Source organism: Phytophthora cinnamomi, assembly GCF_018691715.1.
Source record: "Phytophthora cinnamomi strain GKB4 chromosome Unknown Contig5, whole genome shotgun sequence".
NCBI lineage: Eukaryota > Oomycota > Peronosporomycetes > Peronosporales > Peronosporaceae > Phytophthora > Phytophthora cinnamomi.
In genome coordinates, this window is record NW_027150938.1 from 56,237 (window position 1) to 82,998 (window position 26,762).

Consider the following 26,762-nt stretch of genomic DNA (forward strand, 5'->3'; position numbering starts at 1 on the left):
CTACTGACTGACTACTTGAAGATTGCTAAGCTACGGTTCCATGCCTAACCCTACTTCGACGACCCATGCCCTGATTTATGACGCTTGATCTCTGAGTCGGGGTCCTCCAGACCGCGTCTCAGGGACTCCTAGGACGGGGTCGTCCCAGACCTGGGACGGGGTCACTCAAGCGGGGTGTCACTAAAGTGAGGTAGTCCGAGAGCCCTGAATGACAGCTCCGACTCAGCCTTGACATCTGAGGTGTCTTTCACCCTTTCCGCAGAAGATTCCGTACAGGTCGCGTTCTTTCACTCTGGGCAACGGTCCTCTGGCGCGCCTCGCTCATCACTTCTCGTCTCGCGGTCTGCTTTACCACACACCGTAGCAACGGCACGGCCTCTCGCTCAATCTGCATGCGCACACGGAAGTCGTTCAAGTCCGGCAGATCCTGGCCTCGCAGACGAGCTGGAAGCAAGATGTCGCTGGCGGCGTCGCCCCCGTTCGCAGTAATCAGCGCCAGGATGTCGGCCGTGGTGAACGTGGCCACGGGGATGGAGCGGACGGCGCTGTCCGGACCTTGCTCCAGCGGGGCTCCGCGGCGAATGTTGGCCAGCGAAGCAGGTATGCGCACTTGAAGCGGCGCATGTGACGACCCAGATGGCGACATGAATGACGTAACCGGGTTAGCCGTAATCGGCGCCCCTCCACCCAACATCGCCACGGCCGTGGACGCCGGTGTCGCGGACGTCGCGCGCGGCGGTGCGCGCCTTGGTGTGGTGGGAGCGCTGCGCGAGGTCGACACGGTGGCCGTGGAGCTTGCCAACGTGCTTGTGGAAGTGGGCGCCCTGGCGTTTGACGTAGTGGTCGTGCTTGACGGCGCGGCGGACGTGGCGCAGACGCTGTCTGGCGTCGCGGGTGGTTCGCTACCGCCCGGTGAAGCCTGCCCCATGGTGGCTGACGTTTGTCCGGTGAGCGCGGCGTCTGTACGTGGCTCCCCAGCCGCTCGTGGAGGTGCCGGAGGATGCGGTTGACCCAACGCTGCGTCAGGCACGCGCAGGCGGGCTTGAAAGCTTGAGCACACGCTCAGAGGCAGCACGCACTGTTGGCTGCCGTTGTTTCGATTTGGAAAGTGATGTGGAACGATACTCGAAAGGGGTGGCAAAAGCCAACGAGGTTGGGACGAGGCGGTCGTTGACCCAGGGTTGCACGACGATCCCAGGGTTGGCTTTAGCTCGGTCGCCCGGTTCTCGGATTCCAGCATAGGCGTGAACACACTTCGACGGATTCCAGATCACCTTGGTCGATCCCAGAGTTACGTGGTGATTCCAGTTTTGTCGGCAAGGGCTCCCTGTGGTTGCTGGGACCAACAAGTGCTACCAGTATATTGAAGTTGGGAAGCGGCTTTCGAGAGGACGGCCTGAACGAGAAGTGATATGCTGCCCCGGCAGTTCGAGCGGTTGCAAGCTTATTCTAGAAGCTTCCACGACCGATTATTTATTGAGTTTCACGGTACTATACACTACGAACTGTAAACACCTTTCTGTTCCGGCTATTTCCATACCCCAAATCCTCCGACACTCCGATATCCTCCGACATGACACAAAACGTGCGGATAGGAGGGGTGACAACATCACCCAGCTACGCGCTGCGCGCGATCCCACAAAAACTAAAGGCTCGTTGCGCTCGCTGGGCCAGAACCCTAAGCCCGCTGCGGCTCGTACGCGTCGCCTCCTCTTGCTAGGCAGACTACTGCTGGGTCCTGGGTTTGCAGCTGCGTGCTCCGCACACGGACTGTCAAACCGCAGGCGGGGGTTCGCTACGCTTGTTTCGTGCCATCCGTCCCCAGGCTCCGACCAATCAGCGAACACAGCAACTAATCTATCTTGGAAAGAGTATGCATTTTCTTCTTAGGACGTGACAATCCATCAGGGGCCAACACAGATACATTTTGTAGGATATGCAGCTGCCGCACTACAGCCCTAGCCGTGTGGCTGGGGTGAGCCCCCCAATGAGGGTGGTAGCTGGTATCCGTCAATGTAATGTCGCCGTGTTTGGAGCACCGCTGACCATTGATGCAGCCACGTTGGCTACCGACTCCGCGCACAAGCGAGTGTACAACTTGAATGCCTCAGATGCACACCACCCGTGGAACTGAATGGTGAGGGCGTCAATTCCGGATCGATACATGTTTGTCGCGCCGCCAGCTCTGAGCGAGTGCGTGCTGTAAAGCTTGGGGTCCTCTCCGCAGACCAGTGCTGCGTCTTGGATTGCGTTCGCCACCTCGGCTGCTGACACGCACCTTGGGTGGCCTTCACGGTCGCTGTAGATCGCTGCCGGAATGTTTGCTGGAAGGTGTCGCCTGGACAGTGGGGGTAGTAGCGCACCGAGGACTGGGCGTAACACTGGGTGGCCTGAACGAGCCAGGGCACGGATGACGGGTGCACCAGCTTGGTTCGTCTTGGAGCCGCATAGGCGTATGCACACTACGGCCGCGCTGCCAGGGTCCGCTGTTGGATTTCCTTCGCGGATCGGTGACTACTACGTTGGCGGCTTTAAGGGCGAACCAGCGGAACCTCGTGGCCGAGGTGGCCACGATTTCCGGAGGAAGAAGAAAGCCAGGCACAGAACCCCCAATAAAGCTTGGTCCGCAGGATCCTGAAGGTTGAGTCTGGCGAAACAGGCCTCGAGGAGGGCGACCGACACTGGGGGCTCTCTGCCTTGGTGGGGGATCGAGTTTGTTGATGCCGCGCAGGAGCATTCGGACCGGTGGGTGGTTTGTTGGAAAGCTGAGTCCTGACGCCAGCAGGAAATGGCGGATGCCGAGAAGTGCGGTTTTGATCGTGGCGCTTCGCACTGGTTGGCCCGACCCGAGGCCGTGGATCCTGCACTTGATGATGAAGTTGGAGATCAGACTGAGTTGGATTGCCGCAGGCATGTTCGTGTCCCGAACTGCGCCACGGCGGGCTAGCCAAGCCTTCCAGAACTCGAACGTGCGACGGTAGGTCTTGAGGGAAGTTGAAGCAATGGAGTGTTCTCGCAGATGTTGTGCCAGACTGTCTCGAGGTATGAGATGGGGGGAGGGGACTGCGCCAGCCACGAGTTAGATTGGAAAAGATGAGAGCGTGCGCGTCGCTGCACCATCGCCGAGATCCTGCGTCGGCAATCGTATTCTTGACGCCAGGGATATGCGAGGCGGAGAAGCACAGGCCGTAATCAATCTCCCATATGCCAAGAAGTCTGATCTGTAGCTGTGCCCGACAGTTGCGGGACGCCATCTTCATTTGCCAGGAAACGGCGGTGGTATTGTTGATGCGGAAGTGAACGTGAATGGGACTTGCCTGCTGCCGTTCTCGGTGCCACTGCGGAGCCCAGGTGTGGATGGCGAAAGCGCATGCTAGGAGTTCGCGGAAGCTGATGTTAAATTCGTTCTGAATGCCCTCGTGGAATGCCGCGATGAAACTGGATTCTGTGCCGTTGAATTTGTATGTGAGTTACGCCTGAGACGATGGGACGGTTGCGCATACGCCTTCGTCGGATGCGTCGGTCACGACGGTGATGTCTACGGGAGCCTGGGCGGCGAAGTATTCGAGCGGGACCCCGTTGAGAGATGGAGAATCGAGAATTTGCCACCACCACACTAGGTCGTCTCGCATAGCCGCTGAAATTTGAACACGATGAACCCTGTGTAGGTAGCGTTCGGCGTTCCGTAGACGCTGCAGGAAGACCCGAGCTGGTCGAATGCACGTGGTCACGTGTCGAAGAGAGCCGAGGAGGCTGCGATAGTTGTTTCTTGACAGTTGTACCGCGTTGAACACTTGCGAGATGAGTTGCTTCGCCTTCGTTATCTTATCATCAGATATGGAGACCGTTCAGGTGACGGTGTCGAATATGAGGCCGAGCACCTTTAACTTGGTGGCCCACGCCGAAAATGCGTCTTCGTTAACGGCTGCGCTGCCCATCACGCATGTCATTGCCCAGCGGAGAGAATGATTGATGTCGTCGCAGTTCGACCCTGCATCGGATGTCACGTTGACGTGGTCGTCAACCCAATGGTATTTGTAGAACCCCTGGGGGTGACATGCGTTGCCAGTTGAGCCGTGAATATGTGCCACCGCGCCACCGAGGATGCCGTACGTGCCAGAGCTTCCAGCCCATCCAATGCAGCGGATAAGTCGATCATTATCGCGTTGTCTTCGGGGATGTACCCTGCAAACATGTGGACGCTCTCGCTGTGAATACTGGCATTCCGGTAAGCGGCGGCGACGTCGCCAGCCATCAGCTTGACAGAGTGAGCTGGGTCGTGTGGTGTTGCAGAACACACAAATATCGTCAGATGTGGATGTCCAGCACAAACCACAACAATCGCCGAGTTAGGTCGGCGCTTGTTGGCCTGCGCAGGGGTTGTCCCCTCGCGGTTTGGCCCAACCGGGACAGCGGGTGTCTCGCCTCTCGCCGACACCTGCCAACCAAGGTCCACTCTTCCGGAGATCCGCCGAGCTAGCGGACTCCGTTCACAAACTCCTATGCCCTCCACCAAAGGATGGACGACGGCGCGCTAGAGCTTTTACAGGCCGCCGGGGCAGAAGCAACCCGACTTGAAGAGTAACGGCACCCGGGCTGTCCGGTGTGGTGTAGGAACCATCAGTTTTGTGGAGCACCCAAGTGGAACAGTGTACCGAATCCACTTAAAAGCGGAATCGACGGTACTACCCGACTGGAAGGGTGCACCGTACCAGATAGCCGAGTTCACAAGGCTAGCGCGATCCAGAAGGCCCGCCAATTCGGTTGCGTGGACGAGAGAGTGCCAAGAGCCAAGGACTAACCCGCGGCGACCGGAGGAAGTGTACGGAGTCCACATCCGAGTCCAGGAGGGAGCTCAGCCGAGCCCAAGGCAGGTTTCGGCTGCCGGACTCGGCTAGGGTGGTGTAGGAACCCCAGATTTCGTGGAACAATGTACCAAGACGGCCAGGAAAGTCCCTGCACCTGGTCGGATTATGCCTGCCGTCGGTACCCGAGAGGCATAGCTTGTAGAGAACTCGACTGGCAGCGCCAAGAGATTAGGTCGGCTCGGGATTGGGCGTTGGGTGCTCGCCAAGTGCGAAGGAAAAGTCTCGCTGACTCAGCGAGCCGGAACGCCGGTGTGGTGTTGCAGAACACACAAATATCGTCAGATGTGGATGTCCAGCACAAACCACAACAATCGCCGAGTTAGGTCGGCGCTTGTTGGCCTGCGCAGGGGTTGTCCCCTCGCGGTTTGGCCCAACCGGGACAGCGGGTGTCTCGCCTCTCGCCGACACCTGCCAACCAAGGTCCACTCTTCCGGAGATCCGCCGAGCTAGCGGACTCCGTTCACAAACTCCTATGCCCTCCACCAAAGGATGGACGACGGCGCGCTAGCGCTTTTACAGGCCGCCGGGGCAGAAGCAACCCGACTTGAAGAGTAACGGCACCCGGGCTGTCCGGTGTGGTGTAGGAACCATCAGTTTTGTGGAGCACCCAAGTGGAACAGTGTACCGAATCCGCCTAAAAGCGGAATCGACGGTACTACCCGACTGGAAGGGTGCACTGTACCAGATAGCCGAGTTCACAAGGCTAGCGCGATCCAGAAGGCCCGCCAATTCGGTTGCGTGGACGAGAGAGTGCCAAGAGCCAAGGACTAACCCGCGGCGACCGGAGGAAGTGTACGGAGTCCACATCCGAGTCCAGGAGGGAGCTCAGCCGAGCCCATGGCAGGTTTCGGCTGCCGGACTCGGCTAGGGTGGTGTAGGAACCCCAGATTTCGTGGAAAAATGTACCAAGACGGCCAGGAAAGTCCCTGCACCTGGTCGGATTATGCCTGCCGTCGGTACCCGAGAGGCATAGCTTGTAGAGAACTCGACTGGCAGCGCCAAGAGATTAGGTCGGCTCGGGATTGGGCGTTGGGTGCTCGCCAAGTGCGAAGGAAAAGTCTCGCTAACTCAGCGAGCCGGAACGCCGGTGTGGTGTTGCAGAACACACAAATATCGTCAGATGTGGATGTCCAGCACAAACCACAACAATCGCCGAGTTAGGTCGGCGCTTGTTGGCCTGCGCAGGGGTTGTCCCCTCGCGGTTTGGCCCAACCGGGACAGCGGGTGTCTCGCCTCTCGCCGACACCTGCCAACCAAGGTCCACTCTTCCGGAGATCCGCCGAGCTAGCGGACTCCGTTCACAAACTCCTATGCCCTCCACCAAAGGATGGACGACGGCGCGCTAGAGCTTTTACAGGCCGCCGAGGCAGAAGCAACCCGACTTGAAGAGTAACGGCACCCGGGCTGTCCGGTGTGGTGTAGGAACCATCAGTTTTGTGGAGCACCCAAGTGGAACAGTGTGCCGAATCCGCTTAAAAGCGGAATCGACGGTACTACCCGACTGGAAGGGTGCATTGTAGGCGTTGTAGCGAGGGTGAAGCTTCATGGAAAGTATCACGGAGGGTGAAGGCACTCTGAGTGCGAAACGAAGCGAGAGCGCTTCGAGGAACAAGGTTGGGACTCGCTGAAGTCGAGTCCCTATTACGAATTGTTGAGGGAGTACAAAGGCGTACTCCCGGAATAGATTCCTGCGGATCTTCCGCAGGATAAGGGCATTCAGCACGAGATTGATCTCGTGCCGGGCGCGAAGTACTGTGTCACGCGGTAGTGGCCACTGCCGCGAGAGCAAGTAAAAGCGATCGACGACTTCTTTGAAAGTCGTCGCAAAGCAGGACAAGTGCGGGAATCAAAGTCCCCACACAGTGCTCCGACGTTCTGTGTCAAAAAGCCACAGGGCGGATGGCGCATCGTTCATGCGTATAACAAGCTGAACGATACGACGGTACCGGCGCACACGCCGATACCGCGAAAAGATGTTATCATCGATTCGATGGCCGGGAGCACCGTTTACAGTGCTCTCGACTTGCGAGATGGATTCTATCAGATCCTAATGCGTGAGAGCGATATCCCTCTCACGGCAGTGAGCACGCCAAGCGGCATGCTCTGGGAGTGGCTAGTAATGCCACAGGGGCTTAACAACGCCCCTGCGACCTTCAACAGGTGCGTGACGCACTTGTTGCGCTCGGTGCGCGACTTCGCGCCGAGCTACTTCGATGATGTGTTCATCCACAGCCGGGCTGTGGACGGGAAGACCGACGTAGAGATGCACAGGGTGCATCTCCGGAAGCTACTTGAGCTTATGCGAAAGCATAAGCTCTACGCGAACCTGAAGAAGTGTATCTTCGGGGCGAGCGAGATACTCGTCCTGGGTTGTCTCGCAGGGAAGAATGGCGTTCGCCCTCACCCACAAAATTCTGAGTGATCAATGAATGGCCAACACCTTCAAGTGTCAAGGAACTGAGGCGGTTCCATGGCTTGGCCACGTACTTGTGTATGTACGTGGAGGATTGCGCGGGCAAGATTCACCCGCTGTCACAGCTTCTTAAGAAGAAAACTGTGTGGAATTAGACTGTCGATTGCCAAAAGGCATTTTATATAGTCAAGCGGGGCTTGACTGAGGCACCAGTATTGGCAGTTGCTAACCAAGATCGTCCATTTCACGTAGTGTGTGACGCATCCGATTTCGCGATCGGATGCGCGTTGATGCAGCACGATCACGAGGACCGTGATCGTGTCGTCTACTACCAATCGCGTCAGCTGAAGCCAGCTGAGCGCAACTATCCGGTGCATGACAAGGAACTCCTTGCCATGAAATACGCACTCGCAAAGTTCCGAGTGTATTTGCTTGGAAGTAGACCGTTTGTGGTCTACACCGATCATGCATCACTCCGCACTGCAGTGAAGTCCCCACACATTTCACAAAGAATGGCGAGATGGCTCTCATTCTTTGTGGAGTACAACTTCCGTGTCGAATACAAACCCGGAAAATTGAATGTGGTGGCCGACGCGTTATCGCGTCGGCCGGACTACGCAGAAGCTGCTGACGTCAATGCCATTAACGCCATGCGATCGATCAAACCCACATCGCCTCTGTTAGACGATGTGAAGGCCGCGTACACGCACGACGCGGATACGAAGCTCTTGCTGGCCTATGGCACAACACCTTCTGACAAGGCTCGTCAGAAGCTGACCAAGCACCTTCGTGCGCGTGCACACTGCTTTCGAGTGCGCAACGGACTACCGCTTTATTAATGCAGTCGACGACAACGCAGATCGCGTTGTCGTGCCGAATGACTCAGGATCATGTACGAATATCATGATGCCCCGTCTGCGGGACATCTCGGACGTGAGAAGACATACGTCCTCCTCACGCGTGACTTCTACTGGCACCACCAATGCGCAAGTACGTCCGTGTTTGCGAGGTGTGCCAACGCGTAAAGCCTGCGCCATTCGCGCAGGCTCCCTTGCAATTACTACCGACTCCGTCGGCGTGTTGGAAGTTATTGTCTTTGGACTTCATCTTTGGTCTTCCCCCGGATAGCGGAGGGAATACCGGTGTTGTGGTCTTCGTCGACCGCTTCAGCAAGATGTACCATCTTGCTGCGGTGCCGGCAGAGGTGACCGCGAAGCAGACGGCCCGTCTGTTCGTCGACATGGTGTTCAAACACCATGGCACGCCGACCGACATCGTGTCCGACAGAGACCCGCGCTTCACAGCGCACCTGTGGCAAGAAGTGTTTACACTTCTTGGGAGCCAACTTTCAATGTCGACTGCGGATCATCCGCAGACGGACGGTCAAACCAAGCACGTGAACCGCACGCTCGTCGACATTTTGAAGAGCTACGCTCACTCGTTCCAATACTGGATCGAGTATTTGTTGATCGCAGAGTAGGTGCATGCCTCGACCAGGCATACACCGTTTTACGTGAATGCCATGCGGTATCCACGTCGGGCGTGCTTACTCGGAGTAGTGGCTCCCACTTCAAGTGGGGGAGGATCTACGACCGCAGCGCACCAGCCTCAGAAAGCCACTGACACCTGCACAGTGGCAGTTGCAATAACGAGAAACAAGATATACAGGTTTGCGCAGGGCGCAGACCTCACCAAGAAGAAGAAGCATGGGTCTGCGCCGAACGTAGACTCCCCAAACAACAAGGCCAAGTCAAATGAGTCTTTGCGGGGCACAGACTACACAAGGAACAAGAACAACGGGTCTGCGCAGGGCGCAGACACCGCGAAGAACCACGCAGAGGCCGAGCCTCTTGCGGAGAGCGAGCTGAACTCGTTCAGGTTGGATGCGATTGACTTCATCCATCGCAGACAAGCCGTCATTCGGTTTGTCCAGGACACGATTGCAGCTTCTGTTGATCAACAGAAGCTGAACGCAGACAATGTAGCCAGAGTCAACTCAAATGAATTCAAAGTTAGTTCATTGGTCTTGTTAGCTACACAAAACCTGCCTAAACATGCCGTTTTGGCCGTTCACTGTGTTGGCACGGCACGGCAACGCTTACACGCTAGACATACCGCCAAGCATGCGCCTCCATCCGACCTTTTATGTCGGACGGCTGAAGCTATACCTGCAGCGCGAGCCATCTAGCTCGGTTGACCTGAAGCCTCGGCAGAAGCGGAAGCCTTGGCCTCGGCGACGAGCAGCCTCTCCTCCAGCGCGCGGACGCGCTGGAGCAACCCCTTCATCTGGGTGCCCAACTCGACCTGGATATTCGAGGCGGTCTGCGAGACCGCCGCGACTTGGGCCTTCTGGTGCGCCAGCTCCTGTTTCAGGGCGGCGAACTCAGCGCCCTGCAGACACTCCACGGTGGTCACCCGGTCGTGCAGAGACGTGTACTGATCACCCCGGGGCTGATCATACCCGGGGCGTGTTCCCACCCCGCTACCGCCGATCCGTGACGCCCGCGGCTCAACCCGCTGGATTGTTGAGCGGATTGTTGATCATAGTATCCCGAAAACGAGCCCCTCGAGGCTCGTTTTCGTATTCGTTGGAGAGGATTTCCTCCCCATCAAGATACATGGGATCCGCGGAACGTCTTGCTGGAGGACGTTCCGGAAATGGTGAGGGCGTACGAGGAGCAGTACGCGCTGGCGCAGCGGAAGTAGTACGAGCGCTGCGGTCATCACTAGCGCCCGAACCCTCACGTGCTAAGAATTTCGCACGGAGCTCTTTGAGACTCTCGGGCACACGGAACGACGTGTACCCGTTCAGGTCGCGGTCGCTCAAGCGAACCGCGCCTTGGAAGCATTTCGCGCACTGAAAGCCCTCAGGCACAGCGCACGGCACATTAGCCTCCTCCGCAGCAACATGAAGTTGCTCCAACTTTCCACGCTTCGAGTACGTCTCGAAGCGATCACGCGCTTGCTTAATCCGATCACGGTAAGCACTCGGCCTCTTGTTGAAGTTCTCAACAAAGGCGTTCCAGCTTTGACAAAGTGCCTGCCATTCGGGCACTTTGCTGCGAGAAGAGGTCTTCTTGCTTTGAAACCATCGGAGCTCATGAAAGAGTCCGATGTAGTAATCGCGCCTTTGATGCGTTTCCGCATCAAAGTGCAGCTCGACAGCCACAGCGTCATCTTTGATGGCGCTGCATACGTACAGCGGCACCTCATTCGGAGGTACCGAGTTCCCAAACCAGTCCGCGATCTCGGACGCGGACGGCATCCACGGATCGCGCGCTGCAGGCGCAGCGCGCGGAGAACTGAGAGCCCCAGCGGAAGCGAGTGGGGTATCACTCTCAGTTCGCGAACCCTTCGAATTCGAAGCGTCCGATTCGTCCCCTTCGCGCGGGCGAATGTTTATAGCATGAGGGTCGAGCGATTCGCTCGACACTGAGTCTCTGCGTCGTGAGTACGAGTCCGTCTCATCCTCCATGTCTTCATCGTCGTCGTCAAAGTCGACGACGTCGCCATACTTCGCCTTTTGGCGCTTGAAGTAGTCATCGATGGAGAGATGACTCTCCACCGACTTCGGATTCTTCTTTTCTTGAGGCGCGCTCATCGTTGAATGAGCGCGGGTTTCTTCTCCAAACGCGGAGAATTGACGAATGGTCAATTCCAAAAGATTGACGTGCGAAGACCCCGCGCGTCTAACCTTAAGGGGGGATGGTGTAACGGGGTTACACGCACAGGTGGCTACAAGCCACTTGTGATTTTAACAGATAAGATATCTGTTAAAAGTTTTAGACACTTCCTCACCTTGGTGTAAGCCATACCAATGGATACAATGAAGTGGGCCACCACAATGAGTGGTCCACACCTACCCAAAGATCCTATTGGTAGAAAGCAGCATCTTTCTACCAATCAGATACATGCATATTGGCGGGCCAGCCGCTGTCAACCCCTTTCATAGATGATAAACAGTTTTAGCAGATTTGGGAGGAAGACCAATTTACATACAATACAGTTCTCATTTTACCTATTCAAAGTCACTTGGAGTGTTATCGGATTTAAATTATATTTGTGTATTCAAATATAATTAACCTAAGTAATTACTAAGTACTTACGCTTCCTCATACACGTAGCGCAACGTGTAAGCAAAAGTAGTGAGTCAAGTTAGACCCACTACAGCACGGGCCGCCCAATGATTAACATGAATAATTATCACGAACGGCCTTTCCTTGTCCGGGTGTCTGAGAAGGGGTGTCGACACGATCTTCCTCTTCAGGATCTCAAAAGCTTCCTTGGCCCCAGATCACGTCCCGCTCAGATTTGTTCGGCAGTCGACTCATAGAGCACGGACGCCACAACTGGGAAATCTTCAATGAAATTATTATAATAGTTCAAGCTTCCCAGAAATGACTGCACTCACTTCAGTGTTGACGGGAACGGAAGATCCATCACTCTCTTAGCGATCTTCGGTTGAGCTCGGATACCTTCGGCCCCAATCTCGTGCGAAAGATACGAAATCGTCTTCTTCCCGCATTCACTTTTCGGCAAACTCACTGAAATACCCCAGTAACACAGACGGTACAGCAAACGATCCAGGTCAACGCACATCCGATCCCAGTTTTCCGCTCCGTACGCGATATCATCAATGTAAGAGCTTCTTCCCAGAACTGGGATGAACTGAGGTGGAGCTGGGATGTTCCTTCGAAAACCTGTCAAGGTGTCGGTCAGTGCTGGTAAATCCTCGCTTTTCGAGTCCCGGATTTCAATTCACAGAAATTCTAAGACATCCGAGTAAACTTGGGATTCTTCACCAGCTGGGAGTCTGACAAAACTCCAGAGACAGTAGTCCTACATCTGTTGATAATTCAGCGGAGCGGTTTTGAGACCAACGGCATTCGAGTCCACTGGAAATGTCCGAGCGGGCAAATGAAAGATGAAATATGCTTTGCCCTGAGAGTCATCGGGACTGCCAAGAAACCATTTTCAATTTCTAAACTCAGAAACCACATAGCACCCTCAAACCCAATCAACAAACCGTCATTCAAAGGTAAAGGATAGTGCATGAGTTTAATCAGCTGGTTCACCAAGCGGTAATCAATACAGAGTCGAATGTCAACTCCGTTTTTCTTCATCATGATTACAATCGGGGAAGCCCACTGGGGTCTCAAATATTCGATTAATCCAGTATCCAGCAACTTTCTGAGTAAATCATACACCTTCGGGACATGTTCGTGCCGAATTGGCCGGGATCTCTGAACCGCAGGCGGGGCGCCATCAACGTCCAGATCACAAACAACGACCGTAGCTGGGGCCGGAACAGCGTTCCCATCTCCGAGAAAAATCGAGTGATGACGTTCCAGGATGGTTCGAACTTGAGCGTCCATTTCCGGGGTAGTCTCACCTGGACTCCCACGTTTGCTGTAGAAAGATCGGCTTTAGGGCTCAGATCCTTCAGATCAGGAAGCGCTGCAAGTTGATCCCGAAGGTCGCTCAGGAGCTCACTACCCTCATGAAAGTACATTGTGGCCTCCTCTTCATCTGAGATGTCAATTTCCAGGCGCATGGACGTAACGAAAGCCATATCCAGTCTGGAAAAAGAACCATCCTGAAAGTGCACGGAGCGAACCGGGAAAGCTCGATCCAGCACTTGTCGGGCTATCCGAGAGGGCTGACCTCCGCCCGCACCTGGGATTGGAACAACTTTAGGCTCAGAACCTTTATCGTCAGGACTATTTTTTGGGATTGTCATTACAGGCTGGGATCCGTCTTCGGTCTTAGTCTCCGCTGAGATGTCAGGAATCTCATCATTGAGCGAATTGTTCTCAGGCCGAAGATGTGGATGCGCAAGAACTGGAATCCGCGAACCAGTTTGCTGGGATCGGGCTTGAGCCGGGACATTGGTACACACCATATATGCAAATCGTTCACCGACACCGATCATAGAATTAACTTGCCGAGTTGGGACTTTACTGGGATCCTCCTTCCTCAGCAACAACTTCTGGGGCCACTGATAAACTGGTCATTCTACAGCAGGTGGAGCGCTGAGTTCAGCGATCCGAGCAGCCTCCTCTTCTCGTTCCAGAAATTCCCGGGATAGCTCGGCTTCAAAAACAACCAAACTCCATTCCTGGTATTTTTGAGATCGAGGCCGGACGAAATGTCCGTAAGTGGGCAGGTACTGCTTCTCGACCAAATATGCGACCACAATGTTGTGATGAATCCAAGCTGCTCGATCCGAGACGTTCATCAGTTTAACCGCTTTCAGTTTTCTCCCGGTTCCGTAGATTAACTGCGTTACCCACTGGTCGCCTCTGCCGGCCCACACTTCCGTGTTCTCAAGGTCAGCTTGAGCGTATTTAACTGGGATACTCACCGATCTTCCCGGTTGCAATCGTCACGTTCATGAAGGGAGTGAGAGATGGGCCTGTGAAAACCTATCTCTTCTGAGAGTACCCGAGTACCCTCGAAGCTGCAATCACCCTCGTCATGCAAGAAGGGTTTAGCCAGCAGCAGGCGAAACTCCATGCGATCATACCGAGGCCGCAACCGCGTCCGGTAGTGAGGACGGGAGGTCCGGAACCAATGGGCTTCTCGAACGCAACAGCTGTTGGGTACCAGCAGCAAGGAGGCTATGTGGGATGCTTCCGTTGCGGAAGGGTCGGTCACTTTGCACGGGAGTGCACAGATTCCATGCCCCCTGTAGGTGGGCCGTCGCGGCGACGCTAGGCATCGCCACGGACCAACAAAACCGCGTACGTCCAGTACGCGCGGGTCGCCCTACTGGTAATGCAGTCACGCGTGCCAACATCGGGCACGCGACACTGAGGGCCGCGGCCCCCAGTAAACTCTAGCTCTCGCTGCAAGAAGCAAGATGACAGACCGAACCTAGTCATCTAGAAGATTCACGCGGAGCGAGCGATTGATTCTCTTCGAGTCTTGATAGTTTCGGGCCTGTCGAACAACTTTGTTCGACTACGGAGCCTGCCAAGACTCGACTTCGAGGAGGTAAATGTACCTCGAAGTCTTCTGGAAGTGCGACTGGCAACGGGTGCGTCGGCTCCCGGAGTCGACGCCCCCCTGTTACGAGGGCTCCGCCAATGAATGACGTCGAGGTGACAAAGGCGTGTCGACTGCGGGAGTCGACGCTGGAAACAGTGCGGACGGTTGCAAACGTACCGCACTGACGCAATTTGCATACTGTCATGCAGCCGGGCTGCACGACGAAGCGCCATCCGGTCAAGCCGGGATTGATACCGCGCACCCGCGGACAGGGTCCGCCGGCGAACAACTGTCCACGGCCAGGCCTGGACCTGAAGAACAACTGTGCAGAGCCGGGCTCCGCACAACAACAAGACGGCGCATGCAAAGAACGCTGCGCAAGGCTCGGTCCGGGACCGAGACGCCACGAGAGCAGTCTGCTGAGCAGACTGAGGCGGTGACGCCGAACGTCGAGACGCTAAGCGTCTTGACCCGCACCGATACCGGATTCCAGTATCGTGAAATGAAACTCGCTAATCCTCCGACGAGGGCGTCGGAGTTGACTTCGCTTCCAGCCATGAGCTGGAAGCGTTTCACGCGCGACTTGCACGATGAAACCGACGAGCAGGTCTGCGTTCTTTCGAACAGTGAAAGAACGGAGAGCGAGAGCGAAGAGCTGAGACAGCTCTTCATGGGAAGTATCACGGTGAGTGAAGGCACTCTCAGTGCGAAATGAAGCGAGAGCGCTTCGAGGAACAAGGTTGGGACTCGCTGAAGTCGAGTCCCTATTACGAATTGTTGAGGGAGTACAAAGGCGTACTCCCGGAATAGATTCCTGCGGAGCTTCCGCAGGATAAGGGCATTCAGCACGAGATTGATCTCGTGCCGGGCGCGAAGTACTGTGTCACGCGGTAGTGGCCACTGCCGCGAGAGCAAGTAAAAGCGATCGACGACTTCTTTGAAAGTCGTCGCAAAGCAGGACAAGTGCGGGAATCAAAGTCCCCACACAGTGCTCCGACGTTCTGTGTCAAAAAGCCACAGGGCGGATGGCGCATCGTTCATGCGTATAACAAGCTGAACGATACGACGGTACCGGCGCACACGCCGATACCGCGAAAAGATGTTATCATCGATTCGATGGCCGGGAGCACCGTTTACAGTGCTCTCGACTTGCGAGACGGATTTTATCAAATCCTAATGCGTGAGAGCGATATCCCTCTCACGGCAGTGAGCACGCCAAGCGGCATGCTCTGGGAATGGCTGGTAATACCACAGGGGCTTAAGAACGCCCCTGCGACCTTCAACAGGTGCGTGACGCACTTGTTGCGCTCGGTGCGCGACTTCGCGCCGAGCTACTTCGATGATGTGTTCATCCACAGCCGGGCTGTGGACGGGAAGACCGACGTAGAGATGCACAGGGTGCATCTCCGAAAGCTACTTGAGCTTATGCGAAAGCATAAGCTCTACGCGAACCTGAAGAAGTGTATCTTCGGGGCGAGCGAGATACTCGTCCTCGGTTGTCTCGCAGGGAAGAATGGTGTTCGCCCTCACCCACAAAATTCTGAGTGATCAATGAATGGCCAACACCTTCAAGTGTCAAGGAACTGAGGCGGTTCCATGGCTTGGCCACGTACTTGTGTATGTACGTGGAGGATTGCGCGGGCAAGATTCACCCGCTGTCACAGCTTCTTAAGAAGAAAACTGTGTGGAATTAGACTGTCGATTGCCAAAAGGCATTTTATATAGTCAAGCGGGGTTTGACTGAGGCACCAGTATTGGCAGTTGCTAACCAAGATCGTCCATTTCACGTAGTGTGTGACGCATCCGATTTCGCGATCGGATGCGCGTTGATGCAGCACGATCACGAGGACCGTGATCGTGTCGTCTACTACCAATCGCGTCAGCTGAAGCCAGCTGAGCGCAACTATCCGGTGCATGACAAGGAACTCCTTGCCATGAAATACGCACTCGCAAAGTTCCGAGTGTATTTGCTTGGAAGTAGACCGTTTGTGGTCTACACCGATCATGCATCACTCCGCACTGCAGTGAAGTCCCCACACATTTCACAAAGAATGGCGAGATGGCTCTCATTCTTTGTGGAGTACAACTTCCGTGTCGAATACAAACCCGGAAAATTGAATGTGGTGGCCGACGCGTTATCGCGTCGGCCGGACTACGCAGAAGCTGCTGACGTCAATGCCATTAACGCCATGCGATCGATCAAACCCACATCGCCTCTGTTAGACGATGTGAAGGCCGCGTACACGCACGACGCGGATACGAAGCTCTTGCTGGCCTATGGCACAACACCTTCTGACAAGGCTCGTCAGAAGCTGACCAAGCACCTTCGTGCGCGTGCACACTGCTTTCGAGTGCGCAACGGACTACCGCTTTACAATGCAGTCGACGACAACGCAGATCGCGTTGTCGTGCCGAATGACTCAGGATCATGTACGAATATCATGATGCCCCGTCTGCGGGACATCTCGGACGTGAGAAGACATACGTCCTCCTCACGCGTGACTTCTACTGGCACCACCAATGCGCAAGTACGTCCGTGTTTGCGAGGTGTGCCAACGCGTAAAGCCTGCGCCATTCGCGCAGGCTCCCTTGCAATTACTACCGACTCCGTCGGCGTGTTGGAAGTTATTGTCTTTGGACTTCATCTTTGGTCTTCCCCCGGATAGCGGAGGGAATACCGGTGTTGTGGTCTTCGTCGACCGCTTCAGCAAGATGTACCATCTTGCTGCGGTGCCGGCAGAGGTGACCGCGAAGCAGACGGCCCGTCTGTTCGTCGACATGGTGTTCAAACACCATGGCACGCCGACCGACATCGTGTCCGACAGAGACCCGCGCTTCACAGCGCACCTGTGGCAAGAAGTGTTTACACTTCTTGGGAGCCAACTTTCAATGTCGACTGCGGATCATCCGCAGACGGACGGTCAAACCAAGCGCGTGAACCGCACGCTCGTCGACATTTTGAAGAGCTACGCTCACTCGTTCCAATACTGGATCGAGTATTTGTTGATCGCAGAGTAGGTGCATGCCTCGACCAGGCATACACCGTTTTACGTGAATGCCATGCGGTATCCACGTCGGGCGTGCTTACTCGGAGTAGTGGCTCCCACTTCAAGTGGGGGAGGATCTACGACCGCAGCGCACCAGTCTCAGAAAGCCACTGACACCTGCACAGTGGCAGTTGCAATAACGAGAAACAAGATATACAGGTTTGCGCAGGGCGCAGACCTCACCAAGAAGAAGAAGCATGGGTCTGCGCCGAACGTAGACTCCCCAAACAACAAGGCCAAGTCAAATGAGTCTTTGCGGGGCACAGACTACACAAGGAACAAGAACAACGGGTCTGCGCAGGGCGCAGACACCGCGAAGAACCACGCAGAGGCCGAGCCTCTTGCGGAGAGCGAGCTGAACTCGTTCAGGTTGGATGCGATTGACTTCATCCATCGCATACAAGCCGTCATTCGGTTTGTCCAGGACATGATTGCAGTTTCTGTGGATAGACAGAAGCTGAACGCCGATACTATTGGCAGGCAGTCGAATTGTTGATCATAGTAAAACAATCCAGGGTCCGGATTGTTTTCGCATTCGCTAGAGAGTTTTTCCTCCCCAACACGACACATGTGAACCACGGAACGTCCTGATGGAAGCCATTCCGGACATGGTGAAGGAATATGAAGCCCAACGCGCACTACCAGCAAGAAGGTAGTGCGAGCGCTGTAGTAATCTACAACGCCCGACAGCTCGCGTGCTAGATAATTAGCACGGGGATCACTGAAGCTTTCAGGTATACATATAGTATACCTGTTGAGGTCGCGGTTGCTAACACGCACCGCCACCTGGACGAACAGTGCGTACAGCGCACGGACATCAGTCTCCACCGCAACAGCGTGGAGGTTCTAATACTTGCCTCGCTTCGAGAAGGACTCGAAGTGCTTTGGCGTTTGCTTACCCGATCACGCTAAGCAACATGAATTCGTTTAGAGATGTCGACGCAAAGACGCGGTCGACATCGAAGGATCGTACACAGACACTGCGTTGTCTGTTCCCGTGGTAGCGGTGCAACTCGCGCTGCCGCGCACGGTACTCAGCAACAGAGAGCTCATCATCTGTTGCAATAGCGGTCTTCAGCTTGGTCGTGCTAATTGCGGATGAGCACGGATCTCCCCAACACAAACAATTGACAAGCATTCAATATTAATTGACGTGTCGAGACCGACACGTCTAAGCTTAGCGGGGGGATGGTGTAACGGGGTTACACACACAAGTGACAATAGTCATTTGTGCATGAAAAAAGTCACTTATAGTTTTAACAAACAAATATCTGTTAACGGCTTTAGATACTTCCTCACATTGGTGTCAGTCACACCAATGGATCCATTGAAGTGGGCCACCACAATGAGTGGCCCACACCCACCCAAAGATCCTATTGGTAGAAAGCAACATCGTTCTACCAATCTGAGACGTGCATATTAGCGGGGCGCTGACAGCCAGTCGCTGTCAATTCCCTTCATAGAGATAAAACAGATTTAACAGATTTAGGAGGAAGATCAATTTAGAATCAATATACAGTTCTCATTTTACCCTAATTAAGCTACTAGGTGTCTTTATTTGAATTATATTATAGTAGTGTACTCAAATATAATTAACTCAAGTTATTAACAACTCCTACTCTTCTTCATACACGTAGCGCAACGTGTAAGCTAATGTAGTGAGCCAAAGGAGGCCCACTACAGGCCTGGTACAGAAGCCGGGCTTTCTCGCACTCGTTCTTGCGCTCGGAGTGCAGCCCCATGTAGTATGTGTCGAGTTGGTGGTGAATGAAAAACCAATGACCAATCATCCAGAATGCGCGGCGGTTGTTGCTCATGAACGTGACAATCTTGTTCAAGTACATCTCCTGGACGGAGTCTTGTGTCGGAGCCACGTGAAGGATGAGATGCTTCAGGCGGTTCTCGAAGAGGCCATCCCAAGCGGCGTCAACCCAGAGCATGTTTTACCTCCTCAGGATTCCGGCGCTCCCGAACGGCTTCCCGCTCAGAATTCTTGCTCAGATTCGGGGTGTAATCCGGGAACTTGACTGTCTGGCAGACCGCCTTGGTGGTCCCTGGCTGAAAGGATGCCGCGAGCCGGAACCTCAACAATGCACAACTCGTCTATAGTCAATTCGAAGTATTCTTTGCGAGCCAGTATAAATTGAAAGTGCTCCCGGCTCGGGTGTGCGCGCTTCGCCGGAGAGGCTGCAGAGTCAAGTCGCTTCGATTCAGAAGTACTTGAAGTGGCGGATGTGATGCTGTCCCGACGCTTGTCCTTCCGAAGTGGAGTGGCACGTACATCCAACTTGGCCGCGAACGGTTTGTGCGCCTGAAAGGTCTCGTTCCGACTCTCATCGTCATCGTCGCCACCCACATCCGAATACCGTGCCCCCATGACCTCCGCGGTATCATCCAGGCGCACCTTTTGAGAGCTGGACAGCGGGCAGGGGCGCGGACCATAGTCTCGAGCTGAGCATCTGTCGTCTTGAAGTGCCAACTTCGGACGTACTTGGTCCACATAGTCTGACTCAGCTTGCTCCCGTACATCATTCGGTGAATCGGAGGGCCTCCGGGTTCCTTCCCAGGCTGGCGAACCTTCTTCGTTCAGTCCAACTTCTAACTGGCAAGTCCAATCCCCTCGAGGCATCAATCCACGTCCACAACACGAAATTCTCTCCTTCAAGCAACTCAGGAGAGACTCTGCTGACACTGCTTGTCGGGCGTCTGATGGCGGCTCCGCTGCTTCTGGATTCGAGCAACATCCGGGCACTCCTCTAGTGGGCAGTGACCTTTTGGGCTCGCCCGGTGCAGCGGGTGACCGCGGCGCAACTTCCGGATCGGCAGGCGCGGACAGCGCGGGCAGCGCTGCTCAGGACACACAAAGTCAGAGTAGCGGCGACACCGCGGCCGCGCCGAAGCAAGGCGATGGCGACGAGCGCGCGCCGGAAACCAAGGGGGCCAAGCCAGACACAGCTCCTCAAGACAGCGGCAGTGCGGATGCGTCGGGTGGCAAGGGTGGCGAGTCCGGGAAGGACAAGCCGGGCAAAGTGCGTAGCGGCAAGTCAAGCCGCAGCGCAAGCAAGGAGCGTAAACACCGGGATGATGATGGGGGCTCCAAGCGCAAGGATAGCACAGACGTGCCGTGCACAAGCCTGAGAGGGGTGATGGCACCTCTCGCGTCGTCGCTGGCCAAGGCCATGTACCAAGGCGAGCTAATTCTCCGGGATCAAACGTCGAGTGCCGGCCCAACCGCGCATCCAGCGCCGGCTGGCCAGGTACCTCCGACTCGGGTGCCCATTCCTGGGGAGAGCGGCCGCACATTCGTGGGCGTGCTAGCTCGGGTCATGGATGTCCACCGGGACTACCTCGTTCGAGATGGCTTCGGCGGCCTGGAATCCATTTCGACGATCGAGAACCTCTCGGACTCGGAGATCTAGGCGCTCCAGGGGTTGATCTACCCAGACGTGGACATCCGGCGCACGTTCTGGTGCCCCGGCCGACCGGCGGCCAGCGTTCGGTGGCGGGGCCTCGAGACCTCCTGAGCGAAACGCGAAATTGCGTCTCTACTTCAGCATTATGACATCGACGACCTCGCGCGTAAAGTCATCGGCAAACCCACACTTCTCAAGCGCTCGATCAAGCACTACCAGGTGGTGCGCCAGCAACTGGGCTCGGGAGGTCTCAACGCGAGTCGCGCACTGATCGACAGGGTCACGGAACTCTAGAATGTCGAGAGCAACGTCGCCCTCCTGAATCGCTTCTGGGACGACCGGTTCACGGTGTCCAAGAGTCAGATGGAGCAGGAGGCGAGCGACCACGCTCAAGACTTCAAGCGCGCCACACAAACACACGCTCGGGAGGAACAGGCTCTACAATGCCGGATTGACGAGCTGGAGCGGGAGAATGATGACCTGCGCACACACGCTCGGTTGCTGGAAGACCGTCTCAAGGCTGGGTCGCTGAACGTCGGCAAGGTGATGAACGTCCTGAACCGGCACAACACTCGGGTGGGCGGCAACTGACCTCACCTGAAAGCACTCGTGGAACACGCCAAGGACAACCGGCTGCCTCCAGGTGGCTGGGCCACCGGGATCATGGTCAACGCGGTGGACGACTTCAGCGTAAAGCCTGGGCCGTTCGTGATGCAAGATGACGTGGAACCCGACAAGGAAGAGAAGGAGGCAATGACCACGACTCGAAGGAAGGGTCCTAGGACGCGCCTCTCGACCTGGATGCGTTCGAATTGATCCAGGGGGGCAACGTGGTGCACACTCGGTTCCACGCTCGAGACGTCACGGCAATGCTCGTCCGGATGATGTACTGGAGTAAGCTGAGTCAGACTCCGTGGACCAAGTACGTCCCAAGTTAACACTTCAAGACGGCCGAGACAAAGCTCGAACGTCTGGATCGCGCCCCTGTCCGCTGGTCGGCGCTTAAGAAGCTGCGCCTGGATGCCACCGCGGAGATCATGGAGGCACTATACTCGGACTTCTGCGGCGACGAGGATGATGAGAGCTGGGATGAAACCTACCAGACACACCAGCCGTTTGTGGCCAAGTTGGATGTCGTACCACTCCACCTCGGAAGGCCAAGCGTCAAGAAAGCGTCACGTCGACCACTTCGAGTGCATCTGACTCACAGCAACCTGATTCTACGGCTCCTCCAGCCACGTGCGCACTCCCGAGCCGGGAGCGTTTCCAGTCTCCGTTGGCACGGAAAGAATACTCCGACTTGACGGCTGACGAGTAGCGCATCGTGTAGGTTCCGGCTGGTGCCATCCTATCGTGGCGTCACTATGGCATCCTGCTCAAGTTCCAGCCGGGGACCGCGAAGGAGGACTGCCAGACGGCCGAATTTCAGGATTACACTCCGAACCTGAGCAAGAACATGGATGCGGACGCCGTTCGTGAGCGCTGGAAACCTGAAGAGGTGAAACATGCTCTGGCTTGACGCCCCTTGGGACGACCTCTTCGAGAACCGCCTGAAACATCTCATCCTTCACGTGTCTCCACCACCAGGCTCCGTCCAGCAGATGTACCTGGAGAAGATCGTCACCTTCATGAGCAACAACCGTCGCGCCTTCTGGATGATCGGTCACTGGTTTGTCATTCACCACCAGCTGGACGCATACTCTCTGGGGCTGCACTCCGAGCGCAAGAACGAGTGGGACAAGGCTCGCCTGCTGTATCAGGCCCTCCTGGATGAAGCGGTCATTGCGGGGCTGCCGCAATCCATGCTCAAATAGTCGGGAGTCTGGTCGTTCCCATCCAAGTGCTGCATCTGGATCTGGATGGCGGATTCGCACACCAAGTCGGATGGCACACCGTACACGCTGCAGGAGCAACACGAATTGGTGGATCAAGAGGACCTCGCTTGGACGCAGTTGAACACATGCGCCGCGGATGATGTGCGCATCACGCACCTATCGGCTCATGTGCGGAGACTGAAGCGCCGGTCTGCGGCGGACTGCCCTGGTTTCCAGCAAGTTCCCGTGAGCACTCGGATGCACCTTCCAAGTCGAGTCCCAAGCGTCGTTTTCTTAGTACCTGTATACGTAGCGTAGCTCCAATTATCTCACAATCAACTCGACTTTGCATATTCCGTCATTACTTAGGCTTTCATCACTTCACACAGCTTTCTCGTTCCGGAAAACAACTCTATCATCATCAATTCCACTCTCATCTTCACATTCAGGTAGTTCACACGCTGGTCTTCCCGAGCATAATCACCATCCTCAGTCAACAATCGAAATCAAAACAATCACGGTCGAAATTACGAGTCGCGGGGGCTGTCACTCGAGTCATGACCATTCGGGTTGGCTACAGGCTCGGGTGATTGTCTCCGGCCTGCATAGCCTGAAAACGTGCCTTGGCCTTCGCCCCTTGGTTAAACTCGTATAACAGCGCACCACAATTGAACTGGGACATTGGTATCCACTCCGGATCGGCGTAGCCCATCCACTTCACCGAGTACTCTCGGGTGCGTTTGGACGTGCGTGTACGCTTGACCCATCGTAGATCCAGTATCTTCTCCACTTCAAATTCACTATTCGCGTGGTCCGGCTCCCAACTGGCCTCCAGCATCGAAGTCATCAGCTTCATCCTCTTTTAGCTCGGCCGTGGGGCGTTTCGGGAAGATGGCCCTCGGCTTCAGGCGGCTCACGTGCACCCAGGGATTTACACGGTAGCCCCTGTTCTCGACCTTAAGGCGCACCCGAAGATCATCTCGAATTTCTTCAATTCTGAATGGCCCATGCCAGAGGTGTGCCAACTTTCAGCTCAATCCGAGTTATACTTTTGGGATATACAGCCACACGGCATCGCCCTTCTCGAAGCCTGATTTCAATCACTCGGACAGCTCGTGCCACTTTCGGTTCTGCTCATCTGAGCGGGCATGCTTCGCCTTCTTCTGGTGGTTTTCGGCGCCGGCTCGAGCGTAGCTATAGTCGCGTTGAAACTTCCGCCGCCACTCGTAGACCGTCCGCTCGGGAAGGCTGGAGGGCTATGGCCCCAACATTGCAGCCACCGTGCCTTGCGCGTCCCACCCATGCACCAGGTAGAACGGGGTGTCCAGGCGGGTCGCGTCGAATGACGTATTCAGGGCGAACATCAGCCTCTCGGCGTGGTCGTCCCAATCCGACTGGTCAGCTTCCGCAATACAGGCCTTGACACTCCGGATGACGGTCTGCACGGATCGCTCCTGCTGTCCGTTCGCCTGCGGGCGGTACGCCAGGGTGGCGCGTTGCTTACTGCCCAGAAGCTCCCTGAATCGAGTGAAGACTTCAATCATGAACCTGGGGTCCTGGTCGTGCCTGATCATGGAGGACGCTCCGAAGCTCCGGAACACCCGTTCTTCGTACGCCTCGGCGACATCTTGCGCGGTCGTGGAGGACATTGGTTTGCACATGACGTACCCGGAGAATATATCCCGAAACAGGAGCAGAAAAGTGTTGCCTCGGGCGGACTGGGGTATGTGCGTCACGAAGTCCATGGACATCACCTCGAATGGACGTCTCGGCTCAATGTTGCCGAGTGACGGTCCTGGATTCGGGGGCCACCCCTTGCCGCTAGCGCAATCTGCGCATTCCTTCACGAAGCGTACCATGTCTGCGTACATGCCAGGCCAGTAGAACTCCGAGCGCAGGCGCTCGTGAGTCCGGGTGATACCCTGGTGGCCACCTTGGTAATCCTCGTGGGCGTAGTGCAGCATGTCCTCCCGAAGTGTTTCGGGGACGACCAGCCTAAGCTCATCCTCAGCGTCACGCGGGCGATCCCGGGTGGACTGTGCCAGGTGGTACAGCACTCCTCGGGTATCCAGAGCAAACAGGTCGGCCATCTTGGCAATCTTCCTCAAACGTCGGGGAGAGAATCGCTCCACCTCTCCATTCAGGAAGTCCTTGATCTCCATGAGGTTGTCGTCCTGAGGTTGGTGCGCCCTGATGCGTCGCCACCGCTCGGGTTGGTATTCCAGGGACCCCATCGCCGGTGTTTCACCCGGGGGATTCGCAGCCTGAGCTCGGGTCAGCACGGCCATTACTCGAGCAGCGAGTGGCAAGGGCGCCGACTCTGGGCTCAAAGCAACGTTCCTTCCAGGTATTCCGCTAGGCAAACCTCCTGTATTATCCTTTACTTCTGCGGGTCCCGAGTTGGATTCCGACTTCGGGGCTTTCACCGGTTGTTCTCGGATTTGCGAGACCACTTCCAGGCATCTCCGTTTATTACCATCCTGAATGGTGCAGTCTTCACCGAGGGGAAGCTTCTTGGTGGTCAGGTAGTCGGTTGCGTAGTTAAATTCAAGTTTGACGTGCACCAGCCTGACCATACTGAATTTGTCTTTTAACACCTGGCTCTTGGCCAGTCTCCGCTGCAAATTGGGCTAATTACAGTTAATCATCCGTGGACCTGCTGGATGACTATCCTGGAGTCGCCTATCACCACGAAATCCTGAACCTCCCGTTCGAGCGCCATAGCCATGCCTTTGAGCAAGTCCTAGTATTTCACGTTGTTCACCGTGATTGCATCCAGAATGTAGCCTCGGGCGTCCAGGACAGTCCGTTCGGGTAGCTGCCATAGTATACAACTACACCAGCCCCACCGGGTGGACGTCTTAACAGCACTATCGAAACTGAGTGCCACCCCTCAGTAATCAGCTTCAAGCACATCGACGCTCATCACGGGTGGCGCTCGGACGCACCCCTTGGCTGGGATCAGCGATTCGGCAATCTCATCTAGGTGCTCCCTGGGAGTGATGCCTGCGCTCAGGATGGCCACCAGTCCGTCTTCGTCACGCTGTACCTTCCGGATACCCAGATCGTAGTGGGATAGCGCGACGCCCCACGGCACCGTGCGGCCATCCACAGTCTTCGACTTGATCACCCACTTTAGAACCGAGTAGCGGGTATACACGGTCAGAGGGCATCCTTCGACCAGGGTCTTGAACACTCGGAGCACCCGGAGCTCGGCATCGTTCAGGACGCGCCCCGTGAATCGTACAGGCTGGATCACTCCGTCGTACTCCTGGCCTAGGACAGCGCAGGCCGCCCACTGGTTGGCATGCGGGATAACCACAAATGGCGTCGTCCGGTCGGCATCGGGGTGGACACGATCTTCGTTTTCAGGATGTCGAATGCTTCCTTCGCCCGAATCAAGTCTCGTCCGGCCCGAACTTGATAATCGGTCAGGTCGTACAGCACAGCTGCGACCACCGGGAAATCTTCGATGAACTTGTGGTAGTAATTCAGGCTCCCGAAAAAAGATTGGACCCCCTTCAGGGTCTTCGGGAACGATAGGTCCTGAATCCCTTTGATAATCTTCGGGGTAGCCCGAATGCCTTCTGCACCTATCTCGTGGGAGAGGTACGGTATAGTTCGCTTCCTGAATTCACGCTTCGGTAGGCTGACCGAGATATTCCAGTAGCGCAGCCGGTAGAGTAGCGCATCCAAGTCGTCACACAGTCGGTCCAAGGTGGCAGATCCGGGAGAGATGTCGTCGATGTATGAGCTGCGTCCCAAGACTGGCCCCAGTTGGGGTGGCGCAGGTATGTTCCACTCGAACACCGTCATTTGATTCGTCAGTGCAGGCAGTTGTCCTTCTGCCTGCAAGCCACCTGAATGGTCATGGGTACCTGCGTTTCCACGGCCATCCGGACTCAACTTCAGGTAGTCCAGGACGTCTTGGTCCACGAGGGCTTCCTCTTCGGGTGGCAGTCGGACGAATCCCCACAAGCAGTTGTTAATCACGTGCTGGTATATCATCGGCGCGTTCTTCAATCCGAATGGCATCCGCACCCACTGGAAGTGCCCGAATGAACACGCGAACGCCGAGATCAGCTTGGCTCGTTCAGGCATTCGGATGGCCCAGAAGCCACTCGCCATATCGAGACTCATAAACCACAGAGCGCCCTCAAATCCAATTAGCAAGTCGTCAATCAGGAGAAGCGGGTAGTTGGACCGTTGAATGAAAC

The 26,762-nt window shown here is 55.8% G+C and overlaps 3 protein-coding genes across 3 annotated transcripts; all 3 read left to right on the top strand.

Moving 5' to 3' along the window:
• Positions 1-455: 455 nt before the first annotated feature.
• On the top strand, positions 456-1,010 carry IUM83_09699 (uncharacterized protein; the record flags this gene model as incomplete). Its single annotated transcript, XM_067934154.1, has 2 exons — positions 456-600; positions 667-1,010. 2 exons carry the CDS (start codon positions 456-458, stop codon positions 1,008-1,010), a joined length of 489 nt encoding a protein of 162 aa, XP_067799435.1.
• A 19,082-nt stretch (positions 1,011-20,092) lies between these two features.
• Positions 20,093-20,737, top strand: IUM83_09700 (Dual specificity protein kinase shkA; the record flags this gene model as incomplete). Its single annotated transcript, XM_067934155.1, has 1 exon — positions 20,093-20,737. The coding sequence occupies one exon, from the start codon at positions 20,093-20,095 to the stop codon at positions 20,735-20,737; it is 645 nt and encodes a 214-aa protein (XP_067799422.1).
• A 357-nt stretch (positions 20,738-21,094) lies between these two features.
• IUM83_09701 (Dual specificity protein kinase shkA) lies at positions 21,095-22,545 on the top strand (the record flags this gene model as incomplete). Its single annotated transcript, XM_067934156.1, has 3 exons — positions 21,095-21,307; positions 22,062-22,206; positions 22,319-22,545. The coding sequence occupies 3 exons, from the start codon at positions 21,095-21,097 to the stop codon at positions 22,543-22,545; spliced, it is 585 nt and encodes a 194-aa protein (XP_067799317.1).
• Between the last annotated feature and the right edge of the window lie 4,217 nt (positions 22,546-26,762).